This window comes from Notechis scutatus, chromosome 9 (assembly GCF_049901735.1).
Source record: "Notechis scutatus isolate UNSWTSFEM ecotype Mainland chromosome 9, rNotScu1.2, whole genome shotgun sequence".
In the NCBI taxonomy this organism is placed as follows: Eukaryota; Metazoa; Chordata; class Lepidosauria; order Squamata; family Elapidae; genus Notechis; species Notechis scutatus.
In genome coordinates, this window is record NC_142017.1 from 20,949,355 (window position 1) to 20,965,332 (window position 15,978).

General features: G+C 43.2%; 1 protein-coding gene across 2 annotated transcripts in view; it reads left to right on the forward strand.

Moving 5' to 3' along the window:
- The window catches only part of GLG1 (golgi glycoprotein 1), an 85,312-nt gene that overhangs the window by 38,962 nt on the left and 30,372 nt on the right, over positions 1-15,978 (forward strand). For both annotated transcript variants that reach the window (XM_026680145.2, XM_087971777.1), the window contains exons 5-12: positions 569-772; positions 2,262-2,333; positions 3,524-3,707; positions 6,695-6,909; positions 10,956-11,077; positions 12,252-12,353; positions 12,484-12,637; positions 15,181-15,318. In XM_026680145.2, coding sequence (XP_026535930.1) covers positions 569-772; positions 2,262-2,333; positions 3,524-3,707; positions 6,695-6,909; positions 10,956-11,077; positions 12,252-12,353; positions 12,484-12,637; positions 15,181-15,318 — 1,191 coding nt within the window. The remainder of the gene's footprint in view (positions 1-568; positions 773-2,261; positions 2,334-3,523; positions 3,708-6,694; positions 6,910-10,955; positions 11,078-12,251; positions 12,354-12,483; positions 12,638-15,180; positions 15,319-15,978) is intronic.

A 15,978-nucleotide genomic window follows, 5' to 3' on the forward strand; every position in this document is an offset into this window, starting at 1 on the left:
TGGAGTTCGTGTTATTATCTGGACATATTTTTGACAAGAGTCCGTTAGCTTTTGATCGGCTGAGAATGCCCTTAGATTGAAGTCACCTTTGGGATTGGAGGTGTTCGGTTTTGCATTTTGAAAACAGGCAGCCTTCGACGTATGACAACAATAGGGACAAGAATTTCCTTTGCTAATGATATGGTCATTGAGTGAGTCGCCCCCAATTTTATGCATTTTATTTTTGCCACCACGGCTGTTAAACAAATTGCTGTAGTCGTTAAATGAATCATATAGTCATCAAGTGAATCTAGCTCCCCCGTTGATTTCGCTTGTCAGAAGCCCTCAGGGAAGGTTACAAATGGCGACCAGAGGATTCCGGGATGCTGCAGCGGTCATAAACTCACGCCAGTTGCCAGGCAACCGAATGTTGATGATATGACCACGGGGATGCTGCGATAGTTGTAATTCACTTTTTCCCCCAGTGCTGTCGTAACTTTGAACAGTGGTTAAATGAATGGCCGTAAGTCAAGGAAATGGAGCCAGGTATTCATTTGGCTGTTGAATGGCCTTCCTTCTCTGCACGCAGGACGCCCATTCTCAAGGGGAAGTGGTGGCCTGCCTGGAGAAAGGGCTGGTCAAAGTGGCCGAGGACAACGAGCATCGCATCAAAGTCTCGGAGTCCTGCATGAAGGCGATTCTCCGAGTGGCGGAGCTGTCCTCGGATGACTTCCACCTGGACCGGCACCTCTATTTTGCTTGCCGAGATGATCGGGAGCACTTTTGTGAAACGGTAAGTTTCTTCTCGGCTTCCTCCTCCCCCCCCCCTTTAGCCAACATGTCCCCCTTCAGCAAATCTGGCTGGCTGTGAGGTCTTTTCCCCCAGACTGGTATCCCCAGGTACCTTTTCATATGTCACCTTGCGGGAAGGTCAACCAGTTCCAGGCATATCTGGCGGGGAGTTGGTCAGTGGCTCCAAGCAGCTGCCTGGGGGGGATTTGGCTGAAGCACTGCACTGCAGCAGGACAGCCTTCAAAGGCTTCAGGTGGGGGAAGCTGCATAGAGCTGCAGCTGATCAGGGAGGAGGAAGAGCACGGGTGACAAACTCGGTCGCGTCACGGGATATCACACGACGTATCGTGGCATTTTTTGGCCTTGGCATGGCTTGCGCGTGATGCATCCGGCCTAGGGCTGCCAGTTTTGAGAAAGAGGGGACTGCCTTCTGCACCTGACCCAAGAACACAAAGGGCAGAGAAAAAGCAGAAGCAGCGACATTCAGCCTAATTACTCATGAGGAGGCAGCCTCATCCTTCTTAATGGGCTGCACCAGAAGCTGGCTATTTTAGCACAGTGGACAGACGGAAACCATGCTGGGAACGACCTGTTCATTTCCTAGCTATGTATTTTCTGGCCATTGTGATTCCTGCCTTGCATTGGATTCATACCATGCCTTGACTTTGGATCATGCCTTGTGAACTCTGGATCTTTTTTGCCTCATGAATCCTCTTGTGTTGTGGATTTAATTTTGCCCGGTGGGTTTACTTTTTATAGGGAAACTTTCAAGTGCCTTGGGGACTCACTGGCCATTGCTCTACGGACTAACATTGGTCTGCTCGTGGCTGGACTTAATTGGGACAGTTCTGGGGTTTTGGTGAAGGGAATTGCTGGGGAATATTAATAAGCCCACTAAACTATGGTTACATGTGTGTGTGAGTGAGAGGCACAGCACACTGGACTCAGAAACCTTTGGCATGGTCTGTTTTGGGATGAGATTTCCAAACTGTAGGCCAGCTTGGCAATTAATAGAAAAGAAAGAAAAAGAAGGAAACACCCATAATATGGCCTGTATTGTTGCCAAGGAAACTCTTGGGCAGAGCCATGAAGGCAACAAAAAGTCAAGCTTGATTTAAGGAGATTACTTTTTACTACAAAATAACAAAAGTTGATTCAACATGATTTCATTTAACTGAGGAGGCAACCTTGTAAATAACAACAGACTTGTAAACTAGAAAAGTACAGGATTATGATTAAAAAGCAGTTGAGGAGGTGCAGTGAATAAAAATACATTAAGTAAAATGGAGTGTTAGCTGAAGCTGTATAAGCTTCATTTGATTTGGCTTTGATAATAATTGTGTTTCAGTCTGTCTTCGTGAGTTTATTGGAACAGCATATGGTGAATAACCATATGTATCAGATCTTTGGAAGTGACTATAATACAAATATTTTTTTTAAATTATATATCCTGGCCAAACCTACTTAAAGAACTGTTGCTTTATTCACAGACTCAAGCAGGCGAAGGCAGGGTATACAAGTGTCTATTTAACCACAAGTTCGAAGATGCTATGAGTGAAAAGGTGAGTGTCCTCCAAGAGAAAGTGCTGAATGCAGCCCTTTTAGTTGCTGGCCCCTCTTCCACCCAAGGTTTGGCTTCTCAGTCACCTCTTGGGTTTCTCTAATCTATGCACCCAAGAGAGGACAAGCCGGCTGACTAACTAGAGTCATGAGTTCACATGCTGCAGTTGGTTATTCACATAAACAGGCTATGCTCAAATAAACCACCTTCTGGCTTAAAGAGATAAGCTAGGTCATGCTACCTTTGAGATGATGTCTGGGTTCCTAAAAGAGGCTGAATCATAAACTTCCCAATTCGTTTAAGCCCACTCAGGCAGGTCTATGGAAATCATATTAGCTGGGTAGAAAGACAGTGGAAAGGATTTAGGTGGAGGGATGGGGTCAGTATTAAGGCATCTCTGTCCGTGTTCTATGGCCCAGGGGAAAGTTGCCCTGAATTGCAGAATGTAGCACAAGTAATCCTCAACTTACAATCATAATTACGCTTGGAAGTTACCGTGGTACGTTGTGATGGCCATGAAGTGGATCTACCACAAGACCAAAACCATTTTTACAACCTTTTTGTGGCATTCATTAAGCAAATGTGGAGGTTATTAAGTGAACGCGGCAGTTGCTAAATGAACCCATTGTTCACTATGGACCAGGTTTTGCCTGAAACTGGAAATAAATACCAGTTTTGGTCAAAAATACTCATAAAGTCAACTTGTTGGGCAGAGGAAGTTGAAAGAACACCTTGTGCTAGTCCATTGGAATACTTCTGTCGCCTGGTCTAGTGAAAGTCAAGATAATTTCTGAATGACAAAAGCGGCAATGTATTGATATTAAGCTTGTGCAAAACTGTCTGTTCTGGGGAGTAAGAAAATGTTCTACTTTCCTTTTAGATACATACTGATTCAGCCCTTCCAGGGTTGGTCTATATATAAATCTTTTGGAACAGGAGTTCATAGTTTCTCAGAGCCACTTCCTGCTCCAAAAGATTTATAACCAGAAAAAACATTGGACCATTCCCAAAAAGAATTGGATTGATGTGATATAGAAAAATGGAACACTTTGTAACTATGGAACATTTTGTAATCTTCTAATTCAGATGCATTTTCATTTTTAATTGGTACAGAATTTTAATTATGCCATAAATCAATATCAATCAAAGATGAATTGTGAATTGACTTGAATTCTCGCTTGCCCTTTTCAGTGTCGGGATGCCTTGACAACCCGGCAAAAGTTGATTGCCCAGGACTACAAAGTCAGCTACTCCTTGGCAAAATCCTGCAAAAGCGACCTGAAGAAGTACCGTTGCAATGTGGAGAATCTGCCTCGTACCCGGGAAGCCCGCCTCTCTTACTTGCTCATGTGTCTCGAATCCGCTGTGCACAGAGGTAGGCGGGGTTCGTTCTTTTTGCTGTTCCCTCAAACCCTTGTTTGTGAACAGAACAGAAAGAAATCGGGGGGTGCAGCACTTGTCAATGGAATGCATGCAAAATCCCTAGATAGCCCAGAGGGAAAGATGTTGTACACGTTAAATAATCATATATATTTTTAAACAAGTGTAGCATCTGAAATGTAAATAAGACTTCAGTGTTGTTTTGCGTGAGTTCTTGAAAATTATGTCAGTCTCTAGAATCTCTGAAGGAGAGGAAGCCACAGAGAATAACAGTCTCCCCCCCAACCCCCCGCATCCCTGGAGTGGTTATCTGGCTGTTCTCTAGAAAGTGCATTTAGTTTAGCAAGATTCTTGTAAACAGGTCAGTAAAAAAACTCCTGCAACTATTCTGATCTGCTGTCAGTATCATTCTGGTTCCTTACACCTGATGAGTCAAGACATTCACATTGGTCAAGAAAACATATAATCTTACATGTGGTCACAGCAGCGAGAATTGTATAGATACTAAATTGGAAAAATGAAAATATGACCTATAAGAGGAAAATGTAATAAAGAGAATATTAGAATGTGCTGAAATGGATAGGCTAACACTGAAAATTAAGGATAAGGAAGAAACAGAATACTTTTTAACTTGGGAACTATTTTATCAATGGTTAGAAGATAGAAGCAGAAGTTAGAAACTTAAAATGGAGGAGGATATGTAAACAAAGGTGAAATAAATGTGCAACTAATTAAATATTGAATAATTAGGATAAGTAAACATGATGATTAACAGAATTAGTGGGTAATGGTTACAAATGTGATGTTAATATGATGTTTATAATGTTTGATATTATTAACCAATTATAGATAAAGCTGAATAGAGTGTTTAATTAAATAATGGGAAATGTTTAATAAGGATAAGTGAAGATCATGGTGAATAGATTGTGAGAATAATAGTTAGTTACTGTAAGATTTATTACTTGTATTTAAAAGAGATTGTACCCAGACAGTACACTGCCATTGTAGATATGGAAATTTTATATATAACAAAGAAAATAGCATAAATAATAATACTAATATAAAAAAAGAAAATATTTTTATCAGCCTTTGCAGGAAGGTTGAGCCCTGGGCTATTTAACAATATTAAAACCAATGTTATATTTTTAATTTAATTTGGAGCCAACCTGATTATCCCCGAATTAATATGTGTAGTGGTGACACCAAAGTTGGGAATCTTAGAACAGCATTTTCAAACTTGGCAAGTTTTGGATGCGTGGACTTCAGTTCCCAGAATTGTGGGAATTGAAGTCCACACAAAGCTTGAAACGCTTCTTTAGATCCATCCATAATCCTGCAGAATTGTGACCTTCAAAACAATCAGAGCTTGATCTAAAGGCTATTAATAGATAAAGAGAAACTAAAGAGGTAGCTTTATTGAAGACTTTGAGCCAATATCCACTGTCTTTTTTGGGGAAGTGTATGCAAAGTGTATGGAAGTGTATGCAAAGAAAATGATTGTGAGTTTCAGGGCATGTTTGAGCAGCTCTGTCTCTTCAAAAAAAGACATTAATTTTTTCCCCCTCTTGGAGCTTCTCTTCCTAGGAGAAAATAGTAGCAATAAATCATATTGCAGTTAAAAGAGAGCTCAGTGGTCTTTGGAACACGGCTTAGTGATGTTCAGGAGGTTGGAGAGGGCTACAAAGCGATTTCCAGAGATGTTGGATTCCAGTCAGGCAGATGGTGTACAAATGGTGTACACCTTGTTATTCTTCTGAGAATTGATCATCCAAGATCAAGGGCTCCAAAGAACCCCAAGGTAATGATAAAAGGATCCACTGACCCTTGGCTTACCTGATCTCAGTGTTCATGAGTCTACCATCAGGACAACACTGAAGAACAATCTGCATCGGAAGATATTAAGGATAAAATAACTATTTTTCAGAAACTGCATGTTTGTCTGTCTCAGGTTTGCCAAGGACCCCCTGAATGTGACCCAGCAGGCTATTGGAACAATATTGTGTCGGTAGCTGAGACTGACAAAGCAGGGCGTTCGAGCATTAATGAGAAACATTGTGTTTGGAGACAATGAAAGATTGCATTTCTATAAAAGAGCCTCACTCAACTGTGAAGCATGCTAGTGGGAGTATCATGGCTTGGGGCTGCTGTGCAGCTCTCAATGGCTGAGTGAGCAATTGATTCTGGATAATACCAGCAAATTCTACAGGAGAATGTCAGGCTGTATTTCTGTGAGATGAAGCTTATACACAGATGTAAGTGATGCAGCATGACAACAATTCCGGGTGCACAAATGAATCCATGACAGTTGGCTGGGCCAAAAGAAAATTTTGCATTTTGGAAGGGCAAGTTAAAGCCCTGACCTTTAACCCACCTGAGATCTTGTAGTGTCGCCTGACATGAGCAGCCATGCAAGACAAGCTCCAGATATCAATGAATGCAAGGATTTCTGTAAAGAGGAATTGACCATAATACATCTATGCTAAAATGCAGGATGGAGTCGTTGCCAATGGCAGGAAGTCTGTCCAGTAAGTAAATCTAAAATTCCATGCACTTTCCCCAACAAAGACAGTAGAAATTGGCTTAGAGCGTTCAATAAAAGAGGTGGCAGACTCAAAACAAAACATGTTCAGATATGTATGTGAGTAATTTAAAGCAACGTTCTATTGGAAAAAGGCTTAAGCCAGAAAACACTAAAATTGCCGATAGCTGGGTTGGTTCCTTCCTCTGCTCCATCTCTTACTCAGTGGAGTCATTCTTTTTTTTAAAATCAGCTTTCTGATGCTGAAATAAACATAAAATTTCCAAGTGGAAAATCCTTTCCTAATTTTTGTTATTGCAACAAGAATGTCTGTGTAATACATGAGTCACAGCCGGAGCAATTCTTCCGACGTGCCATTCCAACAATCCAAGGCGCACGATCACTTGGTGTGCTGCTGGGATTCTCTTCCACCATACCTGAATCTCCTCTGATTTCTCCCCTAGGCCGGCAGGTAAGCAGCGAATGCCAGGGAGAAATGCTGGACTACAGGCGGATGCTGATGGAGGACTTCTCCCTGAGCCCAGAAATCATCCTCGGCTGCCGCACCGAGATCGAGCACCATTGCTCGGGGCTGCATCGAAAGGGCCGCACTCTGCACTGCCTGATGAAAGTGGTTCGGGGAGAGAAAGGCAACTTGGGGGACAGCTGCCAACATTCAGTAAGCTGGGTGTGGCGGGGGAGTCTACACCTACACATTTCCCCCCAGTCCATTTGTTGCTTGCTGAAGTTTAGCATATCTTGGGCATATTGAACTGCCTGCAATTTGGCAGCTCAAATCCCACCAGGCTCAAGGCTGACTCAGTCTTCCGTCCTTCCGAGGTGGGCAAAACGAGGAGCCAGATTGTTGGGGGCAAGAGGCTGACTCTGTAAACCACTTAGAGAGGGCTGTAAAGCACTGTGAAGCGGTATATAAGTCTAAGTGCCATTGCTCTTCCTTCCTCCTTCCTTCCTTTCCTCCCTCTATTCCTTCTTTCCTTCCGTCTGTCCCTCCCTCAACTTTCCATCCTTCCGCGTGGGGGGAATGAGGACCCAGATTGTTGGGGGCAAGAGGCTGACTCTGTAAACCGTTTAGAGAGGACTGCAAAGCACTGGGAAGCAGTATATAAGTCTAAGTGCAATCGCTATATCTCTTCTGACTTCTGTGCATAAAGCAGTGGGCTGTTTGGCAGGAACTCTGCCCCTTAAGGCAACCGATCTCCCCAACTTTTCCGACTTTGCAGACTGGCTGGGGGTGGGTAGGAATAGGGGGGTGTGGTTCTGCATGAGCAGCCGGTGAGTGCCCGCAGCTCCACTTGAGCGAGCGGTGGACGTGCATGCCTGTCACTCCTACAAGTGAAGTTGCACGCACATCCATGCTCTCCTTCTGCTTCCGCAACTTGGTTCTGAACAGGCCATGGCCCAGTAATGGGCCGCAATCCAGGTGTTGGGGACCCCTGCCTTAAAGGAGCCAAGCCTGTTGAATTTCCCTAATTCTTTTCTAGCTGCCACCTGCGTGTTCAAACCAGGTGATCCCAATCCCTTTAGATAAGCTACTTAATTTCTGAAGCATGATGAGGAAAACCTACAAGGAATACTAGTGGGCAGCAGCTGGTTGTTTTTAAAATATAGTTATTTGCTTTAGTAGAGCAAATATGACATTTTTATTTGCATTAATATAAAAGAAAAACGATACAAAAAAAACCCACAAAGAAAGGTGACTACAACCTGATGATCTCTCTATCTCTTATCTCCATCCATCCATCCATCCATCTCCACCCAGAGTGATATTGACCGGTCTTTCCATTGTGTCACCAGAGGGCCGGTTTATAAACAGAAAGCAAACACGTCATCAATTCAGGGTGGGACTCAATCCACAGTTCTTTTAATGTAATGATAGATTCCAGATTTTGGGTATGTAATTCAGAAACAAAAATCTTTCCTTTGAAGTATATTTTTCTTTAAAATCTATTAAACGATTTGTGAATATTTAACCAAAACAGGGCAACCGTAAGGCGAATCCATGCAATCACAATTGAGCCCAAAATTTCCATTGATGAGTGAGACATTTGTTAAACGAGTTTTACCCGATTTTACAACCTTTCCTGCATCGGTTGTTAAGTGAATCACTGCAGTTGATAAATTAGTAACATGGTTGTAAAGTGAATCTGGCTTCCCTGTTGACTTTGCCGGTCAGAAGGGCGCAAAAGGGGATCATGTGACCCTGGAACACTGCAACCGTCGTCAATACGAGTCAGCTGTGAAGCATCTGAATTTTGAACATCTGACCATGGGGCTGCAATGTCACAAGTGTGAAAAATGGTCATAAGATACTTTTTTCAGTGCTATGGTAACTTCAAATGGTCACTAAATGAACTGTTGTAAGTTGAAGACTACCCATACAGTTAAAACCTCAACTTTTGTCATTACTTATACTTATTAAAAGCAAGTTCTGTAACCTACACAATCATTAAATCTTCAAACTAACATTCTAAATTTCATTTTTTTTCTATAGCAAGCATAAAAACCAGGAGCAGCTAGCCTTCATTCTCATTCCCTCCCTCCCTCCCTCTCCCCCACATGGCTGTGGGAATCTAGTAGCTTAGGTTCAGGTATGTTCACTTGGTTCTACTCCATATAGCCTCCACCTCCCCTGTTCCTGTGCATACATATCTTTCCAGCACAGTGTTTCCGTTCGGCATTTCCAAATACATCATAGTTGCCGGAATTAACACGATAAAAGGGAGCAACATTAATCTTTTATCACTGCTTTCTCCCTCTTCTTCAATAACAGACTCTTATTCTGCCAAGAACTTACTGGTTGCATATAAAAGAAGGGCTCTGATCATTTTTTTTCGAGCTGATGGAGGATAAGTAGAATCGAGATTAAAGAAAGAAAGCCGAGGAATTGTGTGTCTGAGACTGAAACAAAAACTTCCTCGTGCTTTGATGTGACGAGCAGGAACCTCTTGGTGTTGTACTTTGGGTGGAGAGAACAACATATTTATTTCCCAGACAGGCACAGATTATGCTGGTATCCTCTGCAGGCTTGTTGGGTATACACCTCCATTGCATGGTGCATTAGTGCAAGGAAGTTGGTGGTTTGATGCCTTCCGAGAGTCCAGATTTTCTTGATAGGTTTTCATTAAGGGACTTGCAACGTGTCAGTTGGGAAAGGAGTGGCCGGGATGCAGCTCAGCTGATCCCCCTTTGCCACATTTCCTGGCAGTTGGCACTTGGGGTTTCAGGAAGAATTTTGTTTCCAAAGAAATAGGGAACTCACTTAGCTTGCAAAGATGGTGCGAGGATTTGGAAAGATTGTGGTTTAATTGCAGTCCCAAGTCCACAACGAACAGGTGGCTGTGGCCAATTTCCTCTCCACTGAATCGAGAAGTAGAATGTTAAAAGCTGACCATTGTTTTCCTTAGAAAACCATCAAGTGATAAAGGCTTTCATATAAATCTTCTTCCTTACAAGAACCTTTTACCACATTCTTTTCTTTCCAGGAATGGATAATAGGATGCAATAAGCTTTGAGATCACTTCAGTACTGCACTCAGATCTGTTTTCTTTGGAAACTGGCCATCTCTCTGTTAATGTTTTCCTGTATTAAACTGGAATATGTTTACCATAATTGCTTTATCTGGGTCCAATCGCTTATATTTTGCCTTCTTCCCATCCGAAATGAAATAGCTAAGAGCACTAATTCTAGGCTGTCATTCACATCAAACACCCTTTACTTGAAGGCTGTTTCAGATTTGGTTGGCTGCAACTCGTAATCATGGCTGGAATTGGGAAGACCACCGCCCAGCACGGCTTCCCCTTGCCCTCCTGTCTGTCAGTTCTAGGAAGAGAAAAGACCATGTAGAATAAGTTGGTTCTAGTTGTTCTCACTGAGATTAATCTTAGTTGCTTAATGAGTGTGGTGGAATGTAGTCTGGATTCCAGGAGGGAGCGGCTGCTTTCCAGAAATCAAAGAGGCAGCAAAGCATGGAAAGTTTGTTTGGGACGAAGAGAGTTAAGGTTCCTCCTTAGTGATTCTTAGAATATGTCTGTAGTTATACAAATAGTTGCTTTAGTTTGGCAAGTTTTCTGTCTATAGGTAAGGAATAATAACTGCTCAGAAGTAACTCCACATTAGAATAGAATAGAATAGCTTTATTTACTTTGAATGTATACTAATTCGCATACGTTAAAAATGAAATTTCGTTACATACAGCACTTAAAGGGCCACCACCTCCAATTTTACACTGCATAAACACGACAAGATAAATAAATAAATAAATACAAAATTATGTATATACCCACATATATTATATGGCACAAAGAACAGACACCCTTTGTCTTGGTTCTTAGGGCCTGACAAACAGGAAAATACTTTGGGTTGCAAATGTCTGTATCCTTGAGATGTTGTGGGGGGTAGCCTGACACTTTGCCTGTCTTGACTTCAAGTTACCTGCTCCAAGTGAAAGAGCAGAACTACAAAAAGTCGGGATCTGACCTTGTCAAAAGTTCAGCCATTTGCTCTTGATTGGGTTCGGCTCGAAAAACCCTTTGCCCAAAGCCACCTTTCTTTGGTGGGCTATTGGCCATGTTGTAGTTGCAAGGAAGGGGTGACATCCATGCTTCAGAATCACGGTCTCCTTACAGAATTTAAGTGGCGGCGAGACAGCTGCTTGTCCCAACGAGGATTCTGGGCCTTAAGTTTTGGGTTTTCTCCCTCCTTCAGCTTCAGAGTCTGATCCAGGAGGTGGACCCTGTGGCGGATTATCGCATCGATCGAGCTTTGAATGAAGCCTGCGAGTCAGTGATCCAAACGGCCTGCAAGCACATCCGTTCCGGAGATCCCATGTAGGTGACCGAGCCCTGCCTTTTTTGCCCACAGTTGTGACGTGTTTCGTTGAGATGGGAGGGGACCCACAGAGAGGGATGGATTCCGGGGGTCTCTTGCAGAGGGAAGAGTTGGACTAAGAAAGATTAGAAGAGGTTGGTGTTGTGATGATACGTTAAGAGCCATGCATCTTCCTGGCCATTTCTGCATCCCTCAGTTACCAGGGAAATAAACCACCTCCTGCCAATTCAGAGCGGCTAGTGGCAAAATTTGAAGAAAGTCTCTGTGGGATAAATTGGGCTCTAAAGCTACTGACATTTATATAACTTTATTGTACAGATAGTCCTCGGGTTACAACCACAATTGAGCCCCAAATTTATGTTGCTAGGTGAAATGTGTTAAGTGAGTTTGCCCTGTTTTACGACTTTTCTTGCCACTATTGTTAAGCAAACCACTGCATTTACCCTGTTTCTCCAACAATACGGCCTCCCCCAATAGGAAGTCCCAGCATGTTTTATAGGCATGAAATGAAATTAAGCTCCTCCCCACAAATTAAGGCCTATATTAAAACATGCGAAATGGGGGGGAATGGTGGGTGGGGGGGCTTGCCGTTAGGAAGTACTTTTGTTGCACACCCGGATATGGTGCTGCCTGCGTTGACCCCGATACGAAGTGCCCCACCAACGCCGAGGTCAACATCCAAGCTGTCGCCGCCCGCCCGCCCGAAGATGCAAGAGGGGGGGGAATTAAGTCACCCCCGAAAAGACGACCTAGCCATTTTTTCGGGGCTCAAAAAAAAAAAAAAAAAAAAAAGACCCGGCCTTATTATATGAGAAACACGGTATTAAGTTAGTAACGTGGTTGTTAAATGAATCTGGCTTCCCCGTTGACTTTGCTTGTCAGGAGGTTGCAAAAGTGGATCACGCAACCCCAGGACACTGCAACATAAATGAGTTGCCAAGGTTCTGAATTTTGATCGTGTGACTGCTGCAAGTTGGCCTTACAGATAAGCAATATAGGGACAGTATGGACCAGACATAGACCTTTTCTTGATGCAGAGAAGGCTGTGTGGTTGCCACAGGCAGCCAGTTTGTAGGCAGTTTGGTTTGCCTGCCTGCTAGCGGTTGTAGCACCTCACACGAGAGCTTCAGAGATGCTACATTTGCAGTCTTAACTCTCCTGCTTCCCCTGTAGGATTCTTTCTTGCCTCATGGAGCACTTGTACACAGAGAAGATGGTGGAGGATTGTGAACGCCGGCTCTTAGAGCTTCAGTACTTTATTTCACGGGATTGGAAGTGAGTGCACAGGGTTGGGGCTTTGAGGGGCTTTGCTTGTGACTATGGGACCTCCTACCTTGTCCATTGCCACTGTGGGGATCATGGTCACCCAGGAATCTCACCTTGATGCTCTTTCGGCTCCCTTTAGGTTGGATTTTGTCCTCTACCGTAAGTGCCAAGGAGATGCCTCTCGACTTTGTCACGCCCATGGTTGGAATGAAACAAGCGAGATGATTCCTCCTGGAGCGGTCTTCTCCTGCCTATACAGACATGCTTATCGCACAGAAGAACAGGGAAGAAGGGTAGGCATTATCCTCTCATCATCTTGGCACATCTTAGTGCTTTTCAGAGAATCAATAGGTTTTTGGAGCATGCGGTGGGTTTAGTTCCTGAAGTTGTCTTTGAATATTTTTAAGGGGACAGAGAAACTGATCAGAAGGTCTGGGAACATCTGGGAAGGCAATGCAGTGTTTTTTTCTGGACAAGTTGCTTGGATCTTTACACTCCAGCCTTCTTGGCTGTGAAGCTCCATGTACATGTTAGGATGTTCACATATTACGGAGTTTCATGTGAAAATCTGTAGATCGTTATTTCTCTTGCGTCTGTAATGAGGCAAAAGAGTTCTTAGTCACTGGGTGAAACTTCATAATGCAATAAACTTTCATATCAGAGGACTCCAGGTAAATATATATATTCAGTAGCATGAGAGGTGAAAGACTGAGATCCATATTGGATTGAATTGGATACTTTCTGGGTATTTTGGATTTTAGCTGTAATGGTCTTTGGTCCAGGATTCATGCAATACTGTAGAGTAGGGGTGTCAAACTCGATCTCATTGAGGGCCGATTCATGGTTGTCTTTGACCTTGAGGGATTCAAGGTCTTTGACCTTGGGGGGCTGGGGTGGCCGTGACCAGGGTGGGCATGACCAGCTCGATGTCACTCATGTTGGGAGAGCTTGCGGTGGCTTGAGCGCTCTGCCAGAAAAAACGGGCTCTCGACTCCATTTTCAGCTGTGATGACCTTTATTGTGGTTTGCCAGCAGCCAGTGCAGCTGGCAGCGAAATCGGACAGTGAGGAAGAAAGGGGACCAGTCAGGGAGTCTGGAGAGGACTTGGATGAGGGTCCTGCATCCGATGCAGGGATGGGGCCAGGACCATGTGGGAGTGGGGTGCTGCCTCCGGAGCCTCCGCAGTCTGGCAGCAGCGAGGCAGAGGAACAAGGGGAGCCTGTTCCCAGTGTGCGTGTGTGCAGAGCTGCTAGAAGGCAAGAGCAGCTGAAGCAGAAGGGGCAACTTGGGAGTAAGGCTGGGAGGTTATTGCCCCTCCCATAAGGGATAAAAGTCAGCCCTCGTTGATGTGCTCTTTGCAGGAAGCAAAGAAAATCATTAGATTCTGATTCCTCCTTGAAGCTCTGGTTGATTTTTTTCTGGTACTTCGATTGGTTTCTATTATAATTAATTGGATATTTCTGTTTTTGACAACATTCCACAGTACTGAAAAGCGTGTGCTTATCTTAGGGAATTGTTTAATATTAATTTGGCTGGGAATGAAAGCAATTCCCAGTGTTGCAATAAAATAGGTTTTGCTTTTAAAATAAATTTGTGTTTATTTAGGTTTGACAAAGCCCGGGTCAGAACAGACTTCTGCAACCGTCTGCCAGTGAAAACAGAGCTCAGGAAGGCCACACACAGCTGTCCTGAGCTCCATTTTCGCTGGCAAAGGTACTGCGGGCCAGTCCTTTGCTGTTTCTGGGGTGGGTCCCATGGGCCAGATCTAAGCACCCCATGAGCTGGATCCAGCCCCCGAGCCTTGAGTTTGACACCCCTGCTTTAACAAATCCAGATGACTCTACAGTAGAGTCTATAGATCTTCTGCAATTAAAGACTGGGTTTGGGGACAAAACAACAACAAGAAAAAGTTGGAAAATTATATTTTACCCATTTTACCAGAAGATCTCTTTCCCAATGTTACAGAGGAGTAACTGAAATTGTGTGTGTGGTGGTGATGGGGGGGAGATTTTGCAAGTTATTGCTCAGCTGTGGATGTGGGATTGATCAAGTTTTTCTTGTGCAAATAACACCTTGGTTTTATCATTTTCTTGCCATGTGTTTGAGATCTGGGGAAATTGAACCATAAACTGCCTCCAAGAAAGAATGGATTTTTGAAATGAGATTGTGGCATTTTGTAGATTAAAATAAAGTTCATACAGTCAGCTTTATAGAAGAAACTTATAGAAGACCAGAGGATCAATGGAGCATCTCTTACTTTCCTTCCCTGCTTCCTTCCCCAATATATTTGGCTATATTTAACATAGTCTTAATCTTTTAGAACATCAGTTTTAATCTGATTTCTGTATTGTCCAATAGTTGGGTCTTCTGCTGATATATGACTTGCTTTTCTATAATTAAACAGTTTATCTAGCCATGCAATGCTTGTGAGGCTTCTGGTGTAAGCAGCCTCCTAAATGTAGGGTAGAATGTCTGGAGTTGTGAGCACTTTGACTCAAACACAAAGTAGAGATTGGAGGTATTTTTAGTTGCCTATAACAAGAATTGCAGTTTGACCCAATTGGTTCAGTTGCTGCCTTCTTTTGATTTATTTAAGTACTTTCTTAAATTTTAAGTACTTTCTTAAACTTTTTAGCCATTCAAATGACAATGAAAATCAGAATTGGAAGGGGACTGCAAAGAAAGTAAGACTCAGAGAAGACAATGTGTTGCCCTGACGCTGGGTTTGGCCCAGAATAGCAAGAGAATTGGTATCTGCATCTGGAAGAAAAAACTCTTCAAAATGTTTGGTTGAATGGGTTTGTTCATCACAAATGTCCATATTTGTCTTTGGTAGTTATCCCGAGAATGCAGAGCGGAAGTACAGCGAATTCTGCATCAGCGAGCTTTGGATGTGAAACTGGATCCATCCCTCCAAGACAAGTGCATGATAGATTTGGGGAAGTGGTGCAGTGAGAAAACCGAAACAGGACAGGTAACTATGGCATTCATTCTTTTCAGAATTAGACTAGACTGGAATTGTTACATTTGGGGGTGGGTGGGCTAAGAAATGGTAATTACCTGAAAATATCTCCACTTTTAAATAATGTGACAGCATAACATTTCTTCAGGTTTAGAATAGGAGCATATCTATGCTTGTAACAACCGCTTTTAATAGAAAGTTGCTTGCTTGTGGGGCCATGTGTTGGTCGAAGAGAATTTGTACAAGTTTGAAAGCGTGCAAACGCAAGCAGATTAATAGGTACCATTTTGGTGGGAAGGCAACTGCATTCTGTACACCTTTGGCATATAGCCATGCTAAATGCCACATAACCGCGGAGATTGTCTTCAGACAATGTTGGCCAAGCAACGGAGATGAACATCGTGCCCTGGAGTTGGACATGACTGGACAGGGATAAACCTTTCCCTTCACTGAATATAGTAGAAAAACAGCATAGTTGACGAGAGAACTGACTCCAGCAACCAGGGTAGAGATCTGATCCCACAGATTACTCTTTTGTATTTTGAATACTGTCCTTGCTGCTTTCTGCAGTGAAGACTCCAGGTGGTGCTTGGTTAGCGGCCGCTCATTCTGCAACCACGTAAAATTGGAATGGTGCTGAATGAGTCGTGGCTATGACCTGTCCTCAAAATT